General features: G+C 38.6%; 1 protein-coding gene across 4 annotated transcripts in view; it reads right to left on the bottom strand.

Annotated features, from left to right (window-relative positions):
* The window catches only part of tpm4a (tropomyosin 4a), a 34,130-nt gene extending 16,342 nt beyond the window's left edge, over nucleotides 1-17,788 (bottom strand). The window contains exons 1-2 of one of the 4 annotated variants that reach the window (XM_051947725.1): nucleotides 17,516-17,788; nucleotides 14,670-14,795 (exon numbers count right to left, since the gene is read on the bottom strand). In XM_051947725.1, the coding sequence (XP_051803685.1) occupies nucleotides 14,670-14,795; nucleotides 17,516-17,629 (240 nt within the window). In that variant the 5' untranslated portion in view covers nucleotides 17,630-17,788. Of the gene's footprint in view, nucleotides 1-7,286; nucleotides 7,872-14,669; nucleotides 14,796-17,515 lie in introns of those variants that run through there. The other 3 variants (XM_051947724.1, XM_051947727.1, XM_051947726.1) reach the window with 3 other exon arrangements.
* Nucleotides 17,789-25,428: the final 7,640 nt, after the last annotated feature.

Here is a 25,428-nt window from a genome sequence, read left to right as displayed (position 1 = left end):
TATTTCCACAGTGAATAAAGGAGTTGTTTGGTCTATAAAATGTTAAAAATGGTGAAAATGTCAATCAGTGTGGCTCAAAGCCCTAGACAACATCCTCAAATGTCTTGTTTTGGCCACAACCCAAAGATATTTAGTTTACTGTGATAAGAGGAGGAAAGAAAGCAGGAAATATCAGGTTTGAAGAAGCTGGAATCAGAGAATTCAGATGTTTATCTTCAGTCAATCCTCAGAATAGTTGGTGATTAATGATGTAACAGCTGGCAAACGCTTTCTGTTCTATTTCTGATTTAAATGGTCAAAGAAATTAGTCATACTTCCTCATACTAATGGTGACAATTTCCAGACAGAGCAGCTGTTTTTGGTCAACATCGTGTTTTCTGTGGCTGAAATTAAATCAGAGCAACTGGCAGTGCAACTTTTTGGAACCAAAATCTTCTTTTCTAGTGTTTCCCGCTCATTTTGCTGTGCACATGTGAAGCCTGCATGTCAACGAGCACAGTGCCTTGTGAATAAAGCTTAAAAAAAGATGGATAAATTATATTTAATCAGATTTCTACTGCAGAACAGTCACGGAAAATGGGAGCTGTGCACTTTATCTATTTGTATCAAGCAGCAAAAAAAGTTGCAGCCTGATGTGTCGTAGTTAATTTGTGATGTTGGTGCTGCAAAGATGAATCATGAACTCTTTTAGAGCTGCCATACATGCAGAAAACAACATCAGTGTGCAGACCACATTAAATATAAATGTCACTACGGCACAGATATAAACTCTAGATATGGAGACAGACCATTTGAAATCACGAGCTGAGCTGCTTTGCTATGAGAACATTAGCTTTGAGTCACCTGGCAGGATTAGATGTGGACAATGGATGAAGTTTTACACCACTGACTGAGCTGTCCTACTAGAATATATAGTCTAGTCCACTATAAATGTATGTCCCAATACACACTAACAAGTCAACTTTATTATCTCAACTTACAGCAGCCTCTTCATGCATTTAATGTGCATATGACTTACATTTTTAGTTCAAATAACCACACTTCTTTCAATGCTGATGTAGTTCTTGCATTATCTGGGTCTTTTTCTTCCAGTAGCTGAGGCATAGGGATGTCAGAGGGTGCACTGGTGCATTTGTAGTGTTTTTTGAATAAAAAATAATGCATTTCTATGAGATTTGCATTTATTTTTTTTAGGAAAGTGGGGCTTTCCTCTCGATGAATTCAGCTGCACTCGAGCCAAAAATACTAGCATCACCAGTACGGAAGCCTGACCCACAATCCTTTGCACATTTGCATGAAGAAGTCTGGCGGGAGTATAAACAAACTTGAACCGCTGAGCCCACATGACAGCTCATTTCGCTCTACAGACTGCGACGGTTGAAGTTTAGGGCGCGTTATTATGACGAAGCAGAACTTCCAATGCTGGATGAAACTCTGCGTGCTTTTAGATGCAGCGAAAAGACAAACGATGTGAGCAGTCCACCACACACACTAATCTTCCTGTTGATCAGAGCCGGAGCTCAGGGACAGGAAGTGCTGGGAGTAGAAGCACAGGAAGCTCTGGACCAGAGTCGGCCAGCGACATCCTGGGAGGGGCGGTCGGAGGGCGGAGGGGAGGCTCGGTGAGCTCAGAGTCCAGCTTCCCCTTTTTAGGCCACTTTTAGATTCCTCTGTAGGCCGCAAGCTGCGTTTCAGTGTTGTTAAAACAGCAGCTGTCACTATGGCGACCGTATGAGTTCTTCGTACGTTAAATCGTCAATTTCTTCACTCTGCCTTTTGTGCTTCTACGTTAGTGCAGCTCAGCATGTTTGTTTTCAGCTTCCAAGAACAGAGTTGAGGTTCATCTAAGGAGACGAGTTTCCATCGCTGGAAGGATTTTTGTTTTTGGAAAGTTGGACTAAGCTTGTTTTTATTACTATTATATGGCAGAAAAAACTGATCAAGATTCAAGATTTTGTAGTTGTCATAAGTGCAAATAGCACTAGCAGTGAAATGCAATGTGACTGATACACAAGACTCAGCAGCAGCAACAAGAAAGCTTAAAAAATATTCTTTAAAGTATAAAAAAGAAAGAAATAGTCACAAATAATGAACAGCGATATGATTTGGTGAAGGTTACGCTTACAAAGCTACACACACCACCATTCACAAGTTTGGAGTCGCTTAGAAATGTCCTTATTTTTGAAAGAAAAGCAGTTTTTTTTCAATGAAGATAACATTAAATGAGTCAGAAATCCAGTCTAGACATTGTTAATGTGGTAAATGACTATTCTAGCTGGAAATGTTTAATGGAATATCTCCATAGGGGTACAGAGGAACATTTCCAGCAACCATCACTCCTGTGTTCTAATGCTACATTGTGTTAGCTGATGGTGTTGACAGGCTCATTGATGAGTAGAAAACCCTTGTGCAGTTATGTTAGCACATGAATAAAAGTGGGAGTTTTCATGGAAAACATGACATTGCCTGGGTGACATCAAATTTTTGAAAGGTAGTGTTTAGCCCCTGTCTATTGTACAGAAAAGCAGTTTTGTTTGTGCTTTTCATTCAAGAAAACTGTTATCCTTCCCTTTGTACAGAACAATCAATATACCAACAACCCAGCAAAGTGTTTTTCATTTTTTAAGTTCAGTAGTTACACCAAGATTCCACAACACAGAAACACTTTGAAAAAAGCAAACAGAACATGTGAATTCTGCTCTTTTTATGTCTCTTATTGCTGTTTTAAGTGATTCGAGTCACTGTTTTAGTAGAAGTTTCTCCCTCAGATAAGCAAAAGAGGGCTTTTAGAGTTCATCTGCTTCATCTGTGAACTCCAAATGATCGACTCTTACTTTGAAAACTGCTGCTGTGAAAACTGAACAGCTCATTGAGAATAACGGCCGTAAATAAAACACATCTAATGAGCGTGTTAAGACCATATCTGAGGGAGCTTAAAGCATTGCTGAGCGGTTGAGTAACATCTCCAGTAGTGTCCAAAAAAACCGCAGAAGAAACAAGACAAAGCAAATCCCCTTTGTGTTTCCTCTGTGGAGCGATGGGGCCAGCATTTTTCAGTCGCCTCCACATTTTCAAACAATGATTCATTACGCTCAGCGAGGTTCCTGTTTTGATCTCCCCGAGCTCTGATGAAAGAGGTTCTGTGCCAGAGAAATAACTGCAGGTTGTCCTAATTATTCACAGATGGGAGCGCACCAACGTCGCCACACGAACGCCGGGCCTGACTCTGAATGCACAAGGAAGCGTGACATCTGAACCTGCTCGTGCACGAGAAGCCCGATGAAGTGGAAGAACTTGTTCCAAAATGTGAAATGATTTCACCATCAGCCGCCTCCTACTGAGCATTCATGAGGATAAACACACCATAGTGGAACTGGAAGCTCAGATTGTTTCTTTATTGATGAATCTGTCAACAACTTCAACCAACTGTGATCATCAAGAACTGGATCCTGGCATTTAAACTGATAAAAAACAACAACAATATAATGTAGAGCAGCTGTAATTATAAGAAATATGACAGTAGCAGATTGATAAAATTACAAAATATGACCATATGTTGGCTGGTAGCTACATTATAAGACACAGATTTTAATTTGAAGGCCACATTCTGAGGATGTAGAAACTGTTAAAGCTGCTATTTTGCAATATTTCTTTATTTTAGAATAGCGGCGATAAACTAAGAATAAGACTAATTTCTTTATTTATTAAAATAATTTTTGGCTGCAAACTTAAGCTATTAATGTCCCCGTAGACATGATTTATGGGATTTAATTTTATTTATTAAATGTATTTCTTGATGGATTATATCTGTTTAATGCGCTCAGAAATTATTTATAATATAAATAAATTATCTCCAAAATATAAATTTTCATTTGAAATTCCGAGAATGTAGAAACTGTTAAAACTACTGTTTTGCAAAAATACATCTTTTTTATTTATTTAAAGAACTTTGGCTGCAAACTTAAGCTATTAAAGTCCCTGTAGATATGATTTATTGGACTTTATTTTATTTATTAAATGTATTTATTGATGGATTATTTATTTTGAATGCACTGAGAGATTATTAATTAATTTTGTCGCAAAATTTGCAATGAAAATAAAAAGAATTCTATTCAGTCTAATTAATATGTATGATCTCCATTGTATAAATTTTATCATGAAGGAGGTATGGTACCCTTAGAAACTGCTATAAACCACCATTTTCCAATATGTGTCTCTTTTTATTTATTAACAAACTTTGTTTACACACTTAGACATGAGTAGATGTCATTTAGTGGATTAAATCTGATTTATTCAGTGTATTTACTGATTATTTTTAATGCACTAAGAGATCAGTTATTCATTTATGGTGCAAAATTTGCAATGACAATTAATTCTATTCTATTTGAGACACAGAGTAGCCTAATTAATACTTATTACACTTTTAAAAAAGTAAAAGTTGGTATGTGTTTTAGCAAAAGAAGAAAAATATGTGCACTACCTATTCGACTTTCTCACTTCAGTGCTTTTGATTTCAAGCATACTGCAGGCTGGACGGACAGATTTACCCGTAAAAGACGAACATGAAGTGAAGAAGAGCGGCTGTCCATCTAGAAATCACAACATCCCACTCGGTAACGTGGACGGCACACTCGCTTAGCAACCCACAAACAACACAAACATGCCGCCATTCTCACAAACTCGGTCCCACTGATGTCACTGTGTGAGTCCATATCAGCCCGATTACCCACAAGCTGAGCAAACGCCCAATTGTCAAATTAAAAAGGTGCCCTGTTACCTAATAAGCAGCCTGTAACAAAGAGGTGAGCCCTGCTGCTCCTTTCATCGACCAAGCTGCCGTATCTTTACAGCCACACCTTCTCCTCCCACTCCTTCAGTCCCTCAGCCCGTCCTGTCATTAAACGCAGCGCCATAAAGCAGCACGTGAAACAAGTCACGACTCTTGCCCAACTCTGCTGCTGCTAAGCACTTTTTGCCCCTTTCATGATAATAATAAAAACCTCGAACGTGGGCAGAGTCAAGAGACAGGCAGGTGACAGAAACCGACGAGTCACCTTTGTCACATCTAGTTTGAGAAACCGAACATTTGTGGAACTTCAACGATGACTCGAGCTAATTTCAGCCCCAGTTGTGCAACAGCTGCTGATAGTGTGTCGAAATGTAAACACACATGTTGAGAATAGGCCTGGAAGCAGCAAATCCTTTCATTTATTTTGAAGGAACAGCTGAGAAAAGCAGTTTGGAACCATTATCTTCTGGTAAAACACTGGAAAAGTAGGTTTTAGATTAGAATTCAGGCCACAACTAACATTTACTACCACTGTCAATGAGTCTCTATTGATTATTTTCTTGATTGATTGATTTGTTATTTGGTCTGAAAAGTGTCAGAAAACTATTTCCAAACCCAAGAGGGCATCTTCTATCGCCTTGCTTCGTCCAAAACTCAAAGATATTCAGTTTAGTGTCATTGAGGAGTTCAAATAACTGCAAATATTCAAATTTAAGAAGCTTAAATTCAAGAATTTTCACTTTTGCTTTCTCTGAAAATCACTCAAACCGATGAATCAGCGGCTTAAAAGTGCACAGTCCAGTCAGCAGATTGTAGAAAATGCTCTTTACAATGTCAAACTAATGTGACCAAAATAACAAATTCATTTGTCCATTAATCTGAAACCATCTTTGATTAATCTGTTGATTATTTACTTGATTAATAGATTCATTATTCAGTCTATAAAAGATCAGAAAAGGGTGAAAACTTTTCCCAAAGCCCAAGATGACATCCTGAAATGAAGACATTATCATAGAGAAGCAAAGAAACCAGTAAATATTAGAATTTAAAAGCTGGAATTTGATATTTTTCACTGTTTTTCTTGAAAGAATTCAATAATCAATGATAAATCAGTGACTTAAAAGTAAACATCCCCATTACAGTGTCAAAATGATGTGTCCCAAGCGACTAATTCAAATGTCCAAAACTCCTATTACCATGAAGGTGATTATTTTCTCAATTAATCGATTTGTTTTTCAGTCTATAAAATGGAAGAAAATGGTGAAAAACATTCCCAGAGTCCAAAGCAACATCCTCAAATGTCTTGTTTCTTCCACAACACAAAGATGTTCAGTTTGCTGTCATAGAAGAGGAAGGAAACCTGCAACTATCCTAATTTAACGAGCTGGAATCTGAGAATTTTCACCTTTTCTCTTTAAAAATCACTCAAACCGACCAGTCAGTGACCTAAAAGCTCACAGTTCGGTCTGCAGATTGCCCAAAAATGCCCATGACAACATGAGAATGACGTAATCTAACGTCCAAAACCGCAAATATGCAGCCAACTCTCACAGCACACTGAAAAACCAGCAAGTACTGACATTTATCGACATAATTAAAGATGAAGCAAAGATCCAAACTGCTGCTTCTGACCGTGCGGCTAATTTTTCAGACTGCTCCCTTTGAATCCCTAATAACAGGCGAGGCTCACTTTTATCTGTGTGTGCCCTGTATTTTCCTATCGTCTGACGGTTTTAACCTTCAGGCTGCTGCTGAAGTGCCACTGAGCAGGACACTGACCCTAAAAACCTGCAGAGCAAAGTCAGTGTCATCCTTAAGGACACCTCAGCTCGTTAATTCCATCTTATTTTAGCCCCAGCCGCTCTTTTTTAATGTAATTTGCTTGTTTTTAGACCGCAAATGCTTCAATTAATGATTTTTACTGAACTAATTTGTTTCTTTACAAGTTTCCTATTTGAAAAGAAAAACATTATTGGAGGAAATTCCCCATTTCTGTGACTTGAAACCGTTTAAATGTGGAATAATGGACTTTAACTTTCAATAAAGGCTGAAAAATTGAAGGAATGAACAAGTTTAGATGCAAAGTCTGCCTCAGAAATCTCTCAAAGCTCATCAAATCTGATTAATAAGTGGCTGCAATTATGATATAATTAGCATCAGCAGGATTAGTAACTTATAAAGCCTAATTAAAGTGTGCACAGTGTGTCTACGTGGTCCACTTTATTCACTAGTTTTTTTTTACTGCGGCCTGCAAGTCGGGACTCCACTGCGCATGCGCACAGACCTGCAGGAATCCAAACTTTTTTTTTTTTTTACATTACAGACCAACGCCTTGCATTGTGGCACAATCACGCCCGCGAATGAATCAATGGCGACGAACTAATTAGACTTTTCACAGACCCGGAGGTGAATCTGAAGCTTTTGGAGCGTCAAAGCGCCACAGAGGAGTTGGAGAGGAGAGAGGAAAACATGTCTAAGAAAGAATAAATTGTCTCACTTTCTCTCGCAGCTCCCGTTCACTGTCCAGGTCTCTCTGTAGGACCTGAGCTCGTTCCTCTGCGTCGTCGGCCTGCTGCTGCAAACACTGAATCTTCCTCTTCACAGCATCCAGAGAATTCACACCTGCCATTGTTCGCTTTGTTTCTAACTTAATTTAAGACCACGAGGAGGAAAAAGGGGGCTATTTCTGTGCAAAAGTAACAAAAAAAGTACGATCAGCTGCTGCTTCCTGCTTATTTGGTCAATTATTAAGAGGAAAAGGGTGTTTGGAAGTTGGTCTAAAAAGAGGAATAATAAACGCGTCCTGTGCCAAAAGTCTTTGGAATGTAAAAGGAGTCGCTCAAAGTGCAGCCAAAAAGAAGGAAAGTTATGTAAGTAGGAGTGTCCAGGTGATCTGCGATCGCTTCCTCTCGCTCTGTGGGAATGAAAAAGGCTCCTGAGCGGCTCGGAAAGTCGTCCTGTGGAATGTACGCAGCGGAGATTTTGGTCCCGGACACTTTTGGAGTTTGAGGACGATTAGGAAAGCTGCGCGGTGAGGAGGCTGAGAAGCGCCAGACTGAGCCGGAGGAGGAGAGACATGACTGAGCCGGTGAGGTCACAGGGGGCGGGGCATGGCTCTGCGCGTGCACGCGGATGGAGGAGTGTGTGCGTGTGAGCGTGCGCGTCAAAAGCAGATCCCTGTGACTGATTGTGATTACTTCCAGAAGAGACTTCCAGAAAAGAAAAGCGCAGCCGGGATGAAGTTATGGTGAAGACAAACTGCAGCTTCTTCAACCTGCAGATGTCAGTTAAACTAACGAGAAACACGAAATCATTTCCGGTTCAATCAGCGGAGGGATGGAAGTTCAACTGCTGCCCTATAAAACTGCAAATAAACTGGACTTTGGCTCATTAAGAAGTGAAAGTGCGCTGTAAAAAAACATAAAAGTATAATTAAATGAAGTGAAAATCTGACACAGGAGCCCCCCCCAAAATAAAATAAAATAATAAGAATAAAAGAAGCAATAATCATGGAATACGGCAACAAAAAGTGCAAAAAAACTATTAAAAATAAAATAAATAAATGTTATTAAAATAGTCAAAATCTGACATAAGAGCCCAAGAAATAATTCAGTAAAAAAATAAAAATAATGGAATGTTGCAAAATTCAAAAATTGTAAAAAATAAATAAATAAAAAAATAAATAACAATAATAAAAAAACAAAATAAATAAGTCTCATTAAATTTGTAAAAATCTGACACAGGAGCCCAAGAAACAATACTGTAAAAAGATTAAGGAATATTTTTTAAATTAAAAGTAATATAATAAACAATAAAATAAAAAATAAGTCTCATGAAAGATGGAGAGAATGTAACACAGAATCCTGAAAAATAATTTAGTAAAAAAAAATTGGAATGCTGTAACATTCAAAAACTGTAAAGTAATTAGGATAATAACAAAAAATGATAAATAAATCAAATTAAAAATAGTGAAAATCTGCCACAGGAGAAACAATACATTAAAAATGAAGTAATATTGTAGCATACAACAACTGTAATACAATAATAATAATAATAATAATAATAATAATAATAACTGTAATATAATAAGAAAAATCTACAAAAAATAAGTCTCATTAAAAACTGTGAAAATCTGAGAAACAATGTCCTGTAAGAAAAATGCTGGAATTCCATGACATTCAAAAACTGTAAGAAAAAAACAAAGCAATTGTAATTAAAAAAATCTCATTAAAAATAGAGAAAATATGACACAGGAGCCCGAGAAACAATATAGTAAAAAATTCTATAAAAATTATAGAATGCTGTAACCATCAAAAACTGTAAAAGAATAATAAAATAATAATAATAATAATAATAACAATAATAATAAATATATGTCGTTAAAAATTTTGAAAATCAGTCTGCACAAGCTCCAAAAAAAATGATAAAAAATGGTTGAATGGTGAAACGTTCAAAGACTATTCTTAAAAACGGGAATATAAATACAGTAAAACAGTTTAATTTTATGATCTCATACTGTGAAAGAATGAGTGATTATTTATTTTTAAAAATAAGATTTTTTGATGTGGACATTATTTACAGTTTTTAAATGGTTTTACAGTAAATTAATACATTCATATTATTTATTCTGTAATTTTATTATGTGCAATTTCTGAAATTCTGTCTGGATCATGTAATTGATCAGTAGTATTTTTAGGTGCAAGACTAAACATGACAAACAACCCAACCTTTAACTCCGTTTAGCATTAAATATGATCAGAAATGTTCCTATTTTTGAGGAACTATGCGAGTTTGTCTGACATCGTCTCCCACCTGCCTGTTTGCAGACGATGCTCACTGTGAGGCTGTAAATCAGATTTACGCTCCTTCTTTTCCTGTTTCTGCCCCTTGTTTAACCTCATCACGATGAGAGCAAACGTGGACGGACTCGTAGACGGACGGGATTCCAGCTCGGCTCGGCTCGGCTCAGATCCCGTCCTGCTGGAGGGAAATCTCTCACAATCAGTCTCATGTGTTGATCGAGCCCCTTCTCTCTGATTTTGCCCCCTTGCACCGGAAAGACTGGAAGCATTGATTTCATTAGACACAGGAGTGCTGGGCTTTCTGTTTGCCTTAGCTGCATTCCTCACATAGCAGAGCCCCCCCCCCACCGCCTGCCTGCCTGATCGCTGCTTTCTCCACCCACAGCCCAGCTTTTCCCCCAGAACTGTAGCTGTAGCTGCAGCGAACGCCGTTAGCATTTACCTGCATGCTGTCACCTTTAGCTTTTCTGCATTATGAGCCGATATTAGGACTTTTACGCTCATATTTAACAATGATGACCTAAATCTGAGCAGCTCCTCAAGCCAAGCTTTCTTCCTTCTATAGGTTTCCAAACCAGATCAGTGTGAATTGACATGTGTAATGACTTGACTGCTGCCTCTAATAAGCGACATGTGGAAGAGAATTCCTTTAAGTGGAGCACAGCAGCTTTACTACTGAAGATTTTTAGTAGGAAATATAAATATATCCATTACAGGAGCTTTCTGGGGCCCTTTGTTGTAAATGTTGTACTTTTTTCTTATTTTTAGGAACCAATGATAACAAATTTGGCTTCTGATGGAGCCATTTGATCATTTATTATCTGCAAGACACAAGTTTTTCTGTGTCCTCGCCAGATTTCATGGCTATTTTTGGAGATAGGGAACACTAAATATAGCGACAAAGCAAAGACATTAAAAAAAAACCTTTGTGGGGCCATTTTCTTTGCAAATTTTGCACCTTTTCCCCCATTTTTAAGAGCTAATAATGGAAAATTTGGTCACTGATGGACTCATTTAATCATTTTGATCCACTGAAACCAATATTGTCCATGTCCTCACCAAACTTCACGACTAGAAGAGTTATATTTCTGGAGATATTGGACCATAAGTATGACTTTTCCAACTATAAATATGGATTCACTGAAGTGGAACACAGCAGCTTTATGAGTCATGATTTCAGTGCTAGGTTTTTTTTTATAGGAAATATAAATACATCCACAATTATGCACAAACAGGAACTTTCTGGGGCCATTTTTTGTAAATTTTGCACTTTTCCCCCATTTTTAAGAGTCAAGCTACTTTGTCCATATCCACAACAAATTTCGTAACTATGAGAGTTATATTTATGGAGATACTGGACCATAAATGGGACTTTTTCAACAATAAGTGGAGCACAGCAGCATTACCACTCACATTTTGCTGCAGGATTTTTAGTAGGAAATATAAATACGTCCATGTATGTAGGAACTTTCTGGGCCTCAAAAACCTCCCCTTCTTGAAATGTTTGCACTGTTTTGTTCATTTTCAGGAGTCAGTAATTAAAAATAGACTTCTCCTGGAGTCATTTGATCATCTGGTATCTACTGGAAACGGCTTTTTTTCTGCGCCCTGACCAAATGTCATGACCACCAGATTTATATTTCTGGGCATATTGGACCATAAATATGACTTTTCCAACCATATATGGCTATATATATACACATCTATGTATATAAACTTACAGGAACTTTCTGAAGCCCAAAGACAACCTTTTTTTTAAAAAAAATGTTGCCCCTTTTCCATTTTTAACATCCAATATTTAAAATTTGTTCTCTGCTAGAGTCATTCTATCATTTTGATCTGCTGAAAACAAAGATGTCCATGTCTTTACCAACTTTTATGACTATGAGACTTATATTTCTGGAGATTTTGGACCATAAATATGACTTTTCCACTATAAATATGGATTCACTGAAGTGGGGCACAGCAGCTTCACTACTTGTGATTTTCGCTGTAGGATTTCGCTGTAAATGCAAATAAATGTTACGCTGAAAACGTTTATTTTTAACCAAACTCGCACTCTCTTTTTCCACTGGCTGCAGGACACCCAGGAGTGGAAGCTACGCCTAGTCAGGCCTCAAACCACAGCTCCAGCAAGTATGTTTTCTCGGGGCCCACTTGACCCACTTTGCATGTGAGGCTGCTCAGAAGAGTTCTCAGAGTTTATTTAATCACGGCGTGAGGATAATCCAGCATGTCTCGGCCTCCAGCTCTGTGTCTGTACGGCAGCCACTTCCTTCTCTTTGTGTGTAGTACGACACAGCATTTCCCTGGGATATCCTCCATGAGACTCAAACAATACCACATCTTGGTGGAAGGTGGGAGAGCTTCTTCTTTTCTTGCATGACGCTGCTTCGTAATCTCGCTGGAATTACCTCCCAGATTCTTACTTGTTTAAATGCTTGATAAACTGGTACGAAGGGCATTTTATCTTTATCTGGGGCATAATTGATTCCCTAAGGTTTCGGTCGGCTCTGACGTTTGTTTCTTCTTCTTTTTTTTTACTTCTATCTGTCACACACACAAACACACAGCAGCAATCAAACACACATCTGTGCACACACATGGTCTTGAGAGGAACCACCACTGACAGAAATACAGCCGTGTGGTTTGCGGCGTTGCCAGCAATCTAAAATATGACCCTTTTTACCCAGATTGCAGCTGATTAGCCACAGGAGGGCTGTCTGTTCTAATGTTCTGCTGCATTTACTGAAATAACCGTTTATCACAACAAAAATCTTCTCTCAAGCTTGAGATTCGTTCAGGTTTCCTTGCGTGGTGGTGAAAAATGTGTTCAGGTCTTTAGAAAATCAGCATCGATTGGCTGTGAAGAGTAAAAAAAAATAAGAAATTCTGCTGAACAAACTCCTTTAACCTGTTCTCAGTTCTGTCTGAGGTTTGTGTCCCAAAGATACATTGACAACAATTAGCATTAAACACAAAAATATGTGACCAAACCGTGGTTTAATTGCATTGTGGGTAATGTAGGCCAGTTGTGGTCCTACCAATGAGTCCACATCACCATTTTGACATGTCAAATTAGAAAAAAACTGTAACACTGGCTCACAATACTGGCCAAAAATCAAATATTACTGAATTCAGAGGCCTCAGAAGTTGGTAAAATGTCGACCAAAGTCTGTATTTTTAGCAGGAACTATCAATACATCCATATATATACACTTGGAGGAACTTTCTGGGGTCCCAAGAGTACCTTTGTTTGAATTTTTTTGCATTATTTTTTTTTTTCATTTTCAAGGGCCAATAATTCAAAGAATTGGCCTCTGCTGGAGACATTTGATTGTTTGGATCAACTGGAAAATATTTTGTCCATGTTCTCACCAAATTTCATGTCTATGAGAGCTATTTTTTATGAGACATTGAAACAGAAATATGACTTTCAAAACCATAAATGTGAATTCATGTCAGTAGAGCAGAGCAGCTTTACTACTCAAGATATTGGTGCAGGTTTTTTAATAGGAAATATCAACACATCCATATATATATATATATACATGTATATACATGTGTATATATATATATATATATATATATATATATATATATATATATATATATATATATATATATATATCCTTACAAGAATTTTTTAGTGTCCAAACACTACCTTTAAAAAAAAAAGTTGCACTATTTTCTATTTTAAAGAGCCAATAATAAAAAATGTGATCTCCCCTGGAGCCATTTGATCATCTGGATCAACTAGAAACTATGTTGTCTGTGTTCTTATCAAATTTCATGACTGTGAAAGTTACATTTCCAGAGATATTGAACGATAAATACGACTACCCTATGATGTTTTTTTCAAACGTCCAAAATAGAGAAATTTCTTGGTGCGAAAGAAGATGGAATTCTCAATATTCTGCCAAACTGTTATTATAGAACTTAGCTTTTTGTCTCCTATGAACGCATTTATGAAGATACATCCATCCATTCTCTATACACCGCTTTATCCTCACTAGGGTCGTGGGGGGTACTGGAGCCTATCCCAACTGACTCTGGTGAAGGCAGGGGACACCCTGGACAGGTCACCAGTCTGTCACAGGGCTACATATACAGACACACAATCACACTCACATTCACACCAACGGGCAATTTAGAGTAACCAATTAACCTCAGCATATTTTTGGACTGTGGGAGGAAGCCGGAGTACCCGGAGAAAACCCACGCATGCACAGGGAGAACATGCAAACTCCATGCAGAAAGATCCCAGGCCAGGATTTGAACCGGGGATCTTCTTGCTGCAAGGCGAAAGTGCTAACCACTACCCCACTGTGCAGCTCACATTTATGAAGATAGAACAAAATCTGAGACGCAGAATCAACATATTTCCTACATTCTGTCTGAGCACAGACTGACCCAACTACAACTCTAATGGTCACGTTGAGTAAAATTTACTGGATTTAAAAGTATGAAGGAGCATGAAGTGGAAATATCCAAGTAAGACATCTTTAAAATGTACTAATAAAGTACAATATTTGAACTTCTTTATGACTGAAAACAGTGAAAAGCAAAACAATATTCCAGCATTTTGGTCAGGCTGTTGTTATTGTAGTAAAGCCTGTATGAATACAAACTGTTAATTGATATAAGAATCCTTTAGAAGAGGCATAAATGTACACCAGAAGCTTCTGTGTGTAATGATGCTGCTTTGTGCTCCAGTTTGCAGGTTTGCAGCACCAGAGTGAGAGGATTACAGTTTAACCGTGTGCTCATCTTTCAGGAGTGGCTGCACAGGAATGCAACGGTCTCTGAAGAGCTCCAAAACATTCACAGTGGATCAAAGCAAATCCACAGCTGGTGTTAGCTTAACAACAGTCCAGCTGTGGAGTAACAGGCCTGAGACTTCACTGCTGTCATGTCAGAAGGACCAGGTGATGAACGGCAGTGGCTCCTGTTGACATTCAGTCTCTTTCTTACAGGATTCAGTGCTGCATCTCTATGATCTGACTGTTTTATTTCACATTTTAAGGCTAGTGAAGTGAAGCTGAGTGTGTCTGTTCAGTGTGAGGCTCTTCACTCACGTCTGCAGCTTTCTTCTCAGATAGTTCCAGTTTCTCCTGAGCGTCTTTCAGGCCTTCTGAGAATTTGTCCAGTTCGTCCTCCGTCTGCTTCATCTTCTTCTGCAGGTCCAGCAGCTCCTCCTCCAGCTGGAAACAGAGCAGACTGTTAGTTCTGGTGGGTTCTACTTTTTCACCAAACTCTTCACCAGTTTACCCCAGTCTGGTTTAAAACCCAATGTAGACTGCTGTCATTCTTCGTGCTGAAGCCACTGCTGACCACACTGAGTAGATATTTATTCTATTTTATTCAATTCTGTTGTGTTGCCTAATGGTCTGTTCTGTTCCATTTAATTTGAACCTGTTCATTCAAATTTACTCTATTCTATTCTATTCTATTCTATTCTATTCTATTCTATTCTATTCTATTCTGTTTAATCTGGTTCATTTTGGCTTGATTCACTTTCATTCACTTTGCTTCAGTTCTATTCTGTTTCATTCTGTTCTATTTGTTTCCTTTCTATTCGTTTTCATTGTATTCAGTGTTTTTCTATTCTGTTCTCTTTCCATTCCGTTTGTTCTCTTCTGTTCCATTTCGTCTTATTACTCTGCCAAGGAACGCAGCAGAGTTATGTCACGATCGGCGTACGTTTGTCCGTCTGTCTGTTACTAATACTACTCAAAAACGGATTTGGATGAAATTTTCAGGGAAGGCCAGAAATGACACAAGGACCAAGTGATTCGATTTTGGCAGTGATTCAGCTTATAGACGGATCCACAGATTTTTTTTGTAGAGATTTCTGTATCATTGCGGCATGGCGTCACTGTAACCATGACAACAAGTGAACACTACATCAGCTGCCTGCTGATGATCACATGATTGTGACTCTACCACAAATCCACCGCTACAGACTTGTACGCTGGAAATGATACAAGGAACAATTGATTAATTTGTGGGGGTGTTTCTGAGTCCCATCAATTCCCGCCGTCCGCTACATATTTCGGTCACGTGATTCGGTATCCGTACATAACGCACACATGCATAACACACGTCTGTGCTCAGCGCAAGTTCATTTTGTTTGTGGATACATCTACACTAAATGGCTACATTATATGTTTCCGTGTTTTCTGATCATCTATAACTAATCAACTAATGCTGCATTTCTACAAAAACATTCTGACAGTGCCGTATGAGGGAATGAGCAGCCTTGGTGGAGTGCTGCGCTCTCTGAGTGCTTTTCTAGTTCAGTTTGGTCTGGTTTGATTCAATTTAATTGGGCCTGTTTCTATTCTTTGATCATGTTGACTTATTTTCTTGGCATTTGTTGGAACACTTAGACAGTCCTGTTTATTGAAAACGTTTCTCAGTTAAATGAACGTCACTCTAGTAAAGATAAATTGAATCCACTGAAACAAGGAATCATTTTACCCGTAAAAAAACTTTCAGTACCTTTAAAAACTGCACAGTCTTTAGCATTTTGTATTTCAGTGTGTCTGTATTGTACCTAAATAATGCTTCAGTGTGACAGTAATGAGCTGTTTAAACTTCCACCTGCTGATAAAAGCAGCAGCAGCTGATTTAGGATTCTAGTTCTGTTTATGATGTCTGAGAACATTTGAATGTTTTCTTTAATGGTTTACTATCAGTCTCTCTTCTGACAGGAACTGTGGTATGCAGAAGCTCATCCTCTCACACTGACAGACTGAAGTGTTCCTGCTAATCAGTGTTCCCTTTAGAGCCCATAAAGAGCATCTGATAATCCTGCTGGATTCCACTCTGACGTCTAAAAATACGGCAGTTATCAGTGAGAACACACAGTCGCCTGGATCCATAACGTTTAATCTCCCGTCAGCGGTGGATTCAGCCGTCAGACGGGCTTCATGACAGACGTCCAGTCAGACTCAAACTCCATTAACTTTATTTAAACTGGTCCAGGTGTGGAGGAGGAGGGACGTTTTCCTCCCCGAACGCCAAGCTCTAATCCTGGGTGGTCTCATCACCTGAGCTGGCCTCCGCTTCCATCCAGGGGTGATGAACCCTCAACGTAAACAGCTGTAATACAAACCTACTGTTTCCAAATCCGACTCCTGCCGATCTCTTCCAGGATTATGTGCTGTACGTCGAGTTTTTCTCGAAATGCTTCGTCCGATCAAAGGCCCAACTCCAGTTTTGTGCAGCAAAAATCCTGACCAGAAGCTTGGATGGTGGAAACTTGAAGTAATTTCACAGCTGTTTACCAGAAAACAGACTAAAGAAGCGCTACTTGAACTTTGTGTTGGTTATAGCATCAACATTTACTAAATCTACTCAAAGCAAGGAAAAACCCACAAACATTCAGATATTTCCTCGCAGTAAATTAACTGTGAGGAATGTGGTGTAACTAAATGTGAAAAGTGTTTACTGTTTCCTGGAAGGTATGTCTGGTATGGTATCAGTGTTGTGATTAGCTTAAGAAGTGGATAAAGAGAAAAGCCTTTAAAGAAAAGCACAAGGGCTCCTCTTACACTGGGTTTTTCTCCTTTTTTTAACATGAGCAACTCACTTGTTTTAAATTAAACTTTGTACACAGATAAATAAAGAGGAGAAAGAACAGGACAGAATATTGAATTGTAATGTGTAATTTAGGATTAATTTCAAAGTAAAATGCCAAGCAAAGTCTTCTTTTTCTGTTTGGTTCTCTGTCATATCTAGAAGTTTCATACAGTTCATAAATAATACTCGACTTCTTCATTTTATGGGTTTGTCTTATGAGTTAATCTCTCTAGTGGAAGGGTTGTTTGCTTGTTCTTTAAATCTACAGTTTTTTAGTTGTCAAATTTGGGGTTTTCAAGCCACTTTAGAGCCCCTTTTCTCGCTCTTTCCTCCCCACCTGCTTGCATTTGTCCTCGGCCGCCTTCTTGTCCGTCTCCGCCTGCTCCGCCCGGTCGATGGCGTTCTCCTTGTCCAGCTTCAGCATCTGCATCTTCTTCTTGATGGCCTCCATGGTGCCTGTTCGGTTGGATTTCCCTGCTCTGAGATGTTGTTTAGAAGCCTGCTGTGCTGAGATGCAGGAGGTTCAGCTGGAGTCCAGTAAAGCTGCAGGGAAAGAGGAAAGAAAAGAAGGAGAGGGACAGAAAGAGGGAGGCAGAAAGAGCCGTGGACGGAGATGGAGAGCTGAGCCCTATATGGGTAGTTATTTAAACAGCAGCAGAACCTGCCTCCAGCCTCTGATCACCTCCTCCCATGTTCTCACCCTCCCTCCTTGCCTCCATCTCCCTCTCTCTCGGCCTCCACTCCATCCTCCACCCAAACAATCCACCCGGCCGAGCTCTATCCGAGGAACGGCCTCGCTCTTCAGCCCAGCTTCATCTCCTTATTTGGGTCGCTGAGATCAGACGCTCAGGTCCCGTTTCCACATTTAACCTTCTGTCAGAGTCCCGCTGGCAAACAGCATCTCACACTGGAGGCCTTCAGGAGAGTCGACGGCAGCAGAGATAGAGGTGCAAAGTAGTGGGAGGGAGCGATAACAAAGGGCAGAGAAAGAAAGAGTTTCCATGTGGTGATCGCTCAGTCGCAATATTTTGACGTTAAGGCTGGAGCAAGAACACTTAAAACACACTGTAAAAGGAATCTGTAAAACATAGCAGTGAAAATCTGACAGGAGGAATGCCAAAAACTTTCAAAAACTGTAAAAACAAAAAACAAAAACTGCAACATAATTTTAGCTGATTTAATTATAGTAGCAAATAGTCACACAAAATAATGAATACTTAATTGTAGAAATACAGATTTCTGATGTGGACATTATTTCCTGTTTTTTTTTTTTACAGTCAACACGTAAATAAACTGTTTCTGTAATTTTACTCTTATCTGTAATTTAATGGGGAAAAAATGTAAAGTAACAGTTTAAAAAATATTTTTCAATTCTTAACATAGTTTTTCTTTTATTTACAGCAAATATCTGTGAAAGAATTTTTTTTCCTGATTGCAATACAGTAAAATAGTGTAATTTTAGCAACACTTAAGAATAAAAATTATTATTATTATCAACAACAACAATAATAATAGCAATAATAATTATTAATATTATACATCAATGGTTTTCTAGAATTTAACAAATGGGGAAAAACTCTGAAAAATAATAGTTTCAAAAATATGTTTTCATTCTAAATACACATCTTTTTCTTCCTTTCAATGAAAGGCAAATACATGTGAAATAATGATATTTATTCCTTATTCAAATACAGTAAAATAATGATTTGAGTTCACATATTGTCAACATGTAAAATTTTTCACAGTAGCATTTTTTCTGGATTTTAGTCAATAATATCTGAAATTTAACAAAACAGGAAAACTATCTAAAGTAGTAGTTACATAAATATTTCTGTTATAAAACTATTCTTTATGCTTATAAAATAGTAAAAATACTGATTTTGATGTGAACATTATTTACAGCTTTTTAACAGTTAACATGAAAAATCTAAATTCTGTGATTATAAAACACGTTGTCTATAATTTAACAAATTGTGTAAAAAATCAGTAAAAACAACAACCCAAAAAAGGTTTTTTAATTCTAAACATAGGGTTATATTTGTGAAATAACAGTATTTCTTCTTTATTTAAACACAGTAAAAATAATGATTTGACTGTCAACGTGTTTGATTTATTTTTGCAGTAATATTTGTTTTTCTGGGATTTTACTCAATATTATTTGAAATCTAACAAAACAGGAAAACTGCAAAATAAAACTGTTAAAAATATAAAATATATGTATTATTAATGTAATATATTCCATGTTTAGAAAATAGTAAAAATGCTGATTTTTATGTGAAATTATTTGCAGTTTGGCCTCTTTTTTTTCTTTAGTTAACATGCAAATCTGCACTTTTTTGTGCGTTTTTACTAGTTATTTTCTGTAATTTAACAGTAAATAATGACATTATGCTACATCACATTAACATTTTTTACAGACACCAAACAGGAGCCATAATGTTGTCCAAAAGAAAAACATAAAACAAGCTGAACCAGAATTATCATGCAAACAGAGTTAATTAGGGATTGTGTGAAGGCAGTAGGGATTAGCTTGTGTCACAACACTGTAAAAGACCGTCCAACCTTCACACTGAAGATCTGAAACACCTTCTGAACTCTGTGCACCTGATATTTGAGTGTGATGAGTGAAGGATGAAACCAGACTGAAAATATGTGAACAATGGAGAGCGGTGTCTGCAGAAGAAATATGTGGAAAGATGGAAGGTCCTGATGTGAAGGCATAAATACGCCAGAAAAACCAAAAGTGTGGTGAAATGTGACGATACACAACAGATTTCCGTGGCACTTTTAGCTCTAACAAGGCCTGACCAGTCTTTAAAATAACATAAATCCATATTGTTGGCCCTATAAAATGGAGGTATTTTGTCGTCGTCTATCACTACTTGTGTAAAGACTACATTAGATATTTTCACATTATGCTGACCTTTTTACCTTCTTGGTTGGATCCATCAAAAAAAAATCAAGCTTTTATTTTTTAGGTATCTGCTCTTTTTGCTTTCAAAACATCTGGATCCAAACATCAGGATGAAGTAAAGGCCAGACCTCTAAAAAGATTTCCCAAATCAGGTTTTATTCGAGGGTGACGGCGTTAAATGGAGCACATCGGCTGCCGATTTCACAACAGCTGGCTGCGGTGTCGATGCAGAATAACTGTAAAAACTGATCCATAACTGAAGTGTTGCTCGTCCTGTGGAGCAGAAATAAAGACGGTGAGGTGATCCAGAGTCGAGGACTAATGTGAACTAGATTAACTGCTGTGTGGTTCACCTTCATGTTATTTACCTTTTGTATTAAAGATGCAGTAACATCCTCCCAGATACAGGCATCTTTATGCTACAATCACTGAGACACACTCACTGCACTCAGATAATACGAACTCCACCAACTGTGTGACTTCTAGCACCAACGGGCTGCACCTGTGTTGAATTAGTTGAGTCACTTTAGAGGACTTATGCAATCACTTATTTCACATCTTACTTTTTTAGTGAACTGACATTACTTCGTTGAGTCTTTTTGTGGTAAATTCTTGCCCAAAAATCCTCATGAAAATTGACCATACTCACATATTATATAACAAAATAAAAGAGAAAAAGGGGTGAATGCTTTCTATAGGCGCTGTGAGTGAGCACGGACAGCAGGAATGAAGCAAACAGATGTATGAACCACAGGAGTTTAGTTTGTGTTGAATCACTAAAGGCAACATTAAAACTGTCATTCTGGGCTTGGTTTTCATGCTCAGATCAAGTTTCCGCCATCTCTGAGTTTTCAGCATTACAGTTTCCACACTGATATCAAAGACAGATGCTGGGACTGCATGAGGACGCTCGTGTTCACTCTTGCAGCCAAAGTTCTGTGAGCTTTGCTTGTGATTGAGACATTTTTGGGTTTGCAGAAGCATCTCTAGAATGTAAACAAACTCTGTGGACTGAGAGGCATCTGCTTATTCTGATTTATGAGCGAGTTATACAGATTTAAACCTCATGTTCTTGGTAAAAAATGAAAAGTATTCTTACTGGATTGTCCATCTGGGAGGCCATTTAGCTGAGGCGGGGCAGTAGTAAGCGTCTTTATATTCTCACAGCAAGTTTTAGGACATACAAAACACAATAAGGATGGACTTTCAGCACATAGGACCTGTGAATGTGTATTCTACGGCAGCAGTAGAGTGCAGTAACAGCATTAAAACCCTGATAAATAGTAATTTTTGTGGTCTTTTCCAACAGAAATCCACTGAAAGACGTTGAGTCCATCCAGAAAGTGAAGCACAGCAGCAGCAGTAAGTCTCTGCCATGTTCCGCCCAGTCGCTCACTGAGTAATTCAAGAGTGTAATTTAGTGTCTTCAATATTTTCTCCCGATGTTCCAAGTATGCATTCTCTCACTGCCGCTCGGCCACAGAAATGCTGCGGAGGAGCCCAGACTAAACACGGAGGTATTTTGCAAATGCAAGTTGCAATAAAAGTGAAGGTTTTTTTTCTTGTTGTTGTTTTTTTTAAAGATGAATAGATCATAATGGAGAAACTACCTCTCTCTTAATCCATCCATTATCTGTACACCGCTTCATCCTCATTAGGGTCACGAGGGGCTGGAGTCTGTCCCAGCTGACTGAGGGGACGCCCTGGACGGGTCACCATTCTATCACAGGGCTACACATGGAGACAAACAATCACACCTACAGATAATTTAGAGTTATCAGTTAACCTCAGCATGTTATTGGACTGTGGGAGAAAGCTGGAGAAAGCCCACGCAGAAATATGCCAGGAAGGCCGGGATGCGAACCAGAGAAGGCAAAAGTTCCAACCACCAATCCACTGTGCAGCCTAACTCTGTCTTAATGCAAAAACAAACAAAATTGAAATGATAGTTCACACACAATTGGAGCTTTTTTTTAGTCGTACAAGAGTCGCTTTTTCCTATGAGTGTGAACTCTGGTGTCCTCTGGGCGGAAACACACCTGATGACTCACCTGGACAGGACACCACCTGGACTCTGCTGACACACACTCTTACATTCTTTACACACACACACAGACAGACGGTGAGCACATCTCCTCTGCAGCTTTGTGTCTGTACACGTTTCCTGCATGACGACGAGCTTCTGCGCTGCATTGCAAAAACTCAAAATCCTACCGAGTCTGTTTGTCTTACGTTTAGCCAAAATGTCTCATCCCACTTGATTTAAGATAAATTCACTTAACAAGTGACATTTTAGCAAAGATGGAGGGACTTGTTTTAAGACAATGCATCTTAAATATCTTGTTCAGTCAAGCGATCTTGAAATTATCTTGTTTTAAAATTAATCCTGCGGGTCAAATTGACCCGTTTTAAAGTTTGAAAATGTGGGGGAAAAAATGTTCCACATTTTCAGAATTTTTGGAGGAATTTTTGAATATTTTTGACGGAAAAAAGAAATGTTAAAAAAAGGTGTTTCTTCAAGAACATTTGGAAAAAAATTGACTAAAATCCAGCGAAATTCGCTGGATTTTAGTCAATTTTTTTCCAAATGTTCTTAAAGAAAATATTAGAAGTTTTATCGATAAATACGGAATCACTTTATATATTTTTAGGATTTTTTCGAAGATTTTTTACTCATTTTTTGAAAGTATTTACAATTTTCATTTTTTATTTTTTAAATTTTTATTTGTCGCCAAATTTGTTTTTTAAATAAAACTTTTAAGGAATTTTCAAATTTTTATAAATTTGGGTAATTTTTTGCAAAATTTTGGGATTTTTTTTCCAGACAAGGCAACAACATTTTTTAGTGCCGTAAATGAGGACAACAGGAGGGTTAAGACACCTAAACTTGACAATCCTGGTAAAATAGAGCTTAATTCTAAGATCTCAGTATCTTAGTACAAGAACTCTTACCAAGCCATTTTTCACTTGTTCTACTGGCAGACTTTCTTCACTTATTTCAAGGGAAAAGTTCTTTGAAATAAGTTTTTTTTCTTGTTTTGAGAGGGTTTTTTTTTTCCCAGTCTGCCTTCGTCACGACCTCAGCAGACACACACCTTCACATGCTCTGATCGCAGCGAAAACCAATCAGAGCTGAGTTTGCGTGTCCCAACTGCTCTCTGAAAAGCCCGTCACGGCTAATGGTGCTAATAGACACAGCTGACGCCAGAGCACACACATTACGCTGTTACACAACCTCATCTTCTTCATCAGAAAATGAATCACAAGCAAACCAGACGTCCTCGTAATTCTGCTCTTACACACAATTAGAATCTGTCAAGAAGACGAGGAGATCCGTTTTTTTTTTAATTCATCCCACTTGTTTCTAGCCGCTTCACAAAGAGCTCAGCGGGTCTATAATCGGAGCACAACGACACCGGTGTGCTGACGAAGACGTAACCTGCAGCTCGGGTTCAGGTGGTGAGAATTAAACCTGCGAGCACAAACAGGAATCTGATTGTTCGCATGTGAAGATGGTAAGATCAGGGAGTGTGTTTTTGCTGTTTGCCACATGTCCAACCTCAGCTTAACGAACACACTGAGACCCAAACCAGTCCCAGGATTTGTCAAACTTTGCTCCAACAGGCGGCCATGATTGTGACACATCAGGCCTTACGACATTTATCCAATCATTATTGCTGAAAGCGGTTTTACGCAACGCCCCATTACTGTTCATCAGTGAATTTTTCATTGTGCAACACCTTCCTGTGTGTAAAACAAAAGAGAACATTCCAGAGCAGTGTACGAACGGCACACATACCTGCATGGAAAGAAGAGGACGAGCAGAGGAACAGACGACGTTCAGACAGGAGAGAGTTTCTAGCCTTAGTCATCTGCTGCTCACAACATTCGTTCATCAGTTTTTGGAAAATGATTGACACCATGACGGGCTTTATTTCATGGCCTCTGTGGTTATTTCATCACTACCAGACAGGCTTTCCAGGACTTCCTGCAACACATATAGAAAATAACACAAGAAATAAAGCAATAAATCTATCAACACATCTAATAATAATGCAGTACAACAATCTGTGCATTAATGCAAACAGGTTTAGCAGATCCAGCTTTCAGTTTCCAGCTGCAGTTAATTAATTTATGCACTTTGTTTGTAGATCTCCAGAAGTTAAGCTGTACCGTATTTTCACGACTATAAGGCGCACATAAAAGTCTTAGATTTTCTTCAAATTGTGCGGCGCGCCCTATGGTGCAGTGCGTCCTGTGTGTGTTGTTGTTGTAAGGCGGACATAGACCAGGTGGTTTTTTCCACGCATCACCATCGCTGTTGATCTGTGACTCTATGCGTGCCCATCTCACAGCCGATGTGAAAAAACAAATTAAGCAAATGAACTCTGAGCTTGCTGTCATTCCGGGAGGCCTGACAAAGGAACTCCAACCGCTGGACATCGGTGTGAACCGGCCGTTCAAAGTAAGGCTGCGAGCGGCGTGGGAGCGATGGATGACCGATGGAGACCACAGTTTCACTAAGAGTGGAAGGCAGCGCCGGGCGAGTTACGCCACAATTTGCCAATGGATTGTAGATGCTTGGGCTAACGTGTCTGCTGGCACTGTTGTTCGAGCTTTCGCAAAAGCCGGCATCATTTTCGAGGCGCCGCACGGCACGGAAAGTGACTCTGACAGTGAAGAAAGTGAACCTGGCATGTTTGATGGAGGTTTAGCGCAGCTGTTCAATTCAGAAACAGAGGATGAGGACTTCCATGGGTTTGATTGATGACGATTACCGGTAAAAAAAAAATGTGAATACCAAACTCAGTTTTGCTCCCGCTCTATTTTTAAATATGCACACTTGTGTGCTTGTTTTATCTGTGTTTTACCATGCCCGAGCCTATTGATGATTAAAAAAATGTTAGTACTTTGTAATCAATACTTAAATAAAGCACAACCAAACTCAGTTTTGCTCCCGCTCTATTTTTAAATACGCACACTTGTATGCTTGTGTGTGTTGTTGTTGTAAGGCCGATGTAGTAGAGGACACCATGAAAACGTTAAAGGGGGAAGTGTGGGCGTGGATTGTATATAAAACCCTCGCCATATAATCAGGTGCGCCTTATGTGTGTGTTAAATACAGTAATGGCACACATAACTGAGACTGCGCCTTTTGGTACAGTGCGCCTTTTGGTCGTGAAAATACGGTAATTTTGCTGAATCCAACACTGCAGTAGCAGACATACAGACTATACAAAGAAAATAGTTGATTTAATTGTAATGATAAGCATCAGTCCCGAATTATTCTTTATATTTATATTATATTAGCTTTACCCTGCTCTCAGAGGAATAAT

The sequence above is a fragment of the Acanthochromis polyacanthus genome, chromosome 4, assembly GCF_021347895.1.
Source record: "Acanthochromis polyacanthus isolate Apoly-LR-REF ecotype Palm Island chromosome 4, KAUST_Apoly_ChrSc, whole genome shotgun sequence".
NCBI classification, from domain to species: Eukaryota; Metazoa; Chordata; class Actinopteri; family Pomacentridae; genus Acanthochromis; species Acanthochromis polyacanthus.
This window is presented reverse-complemented; position numbering and strand designations above follow the sequence as displayed.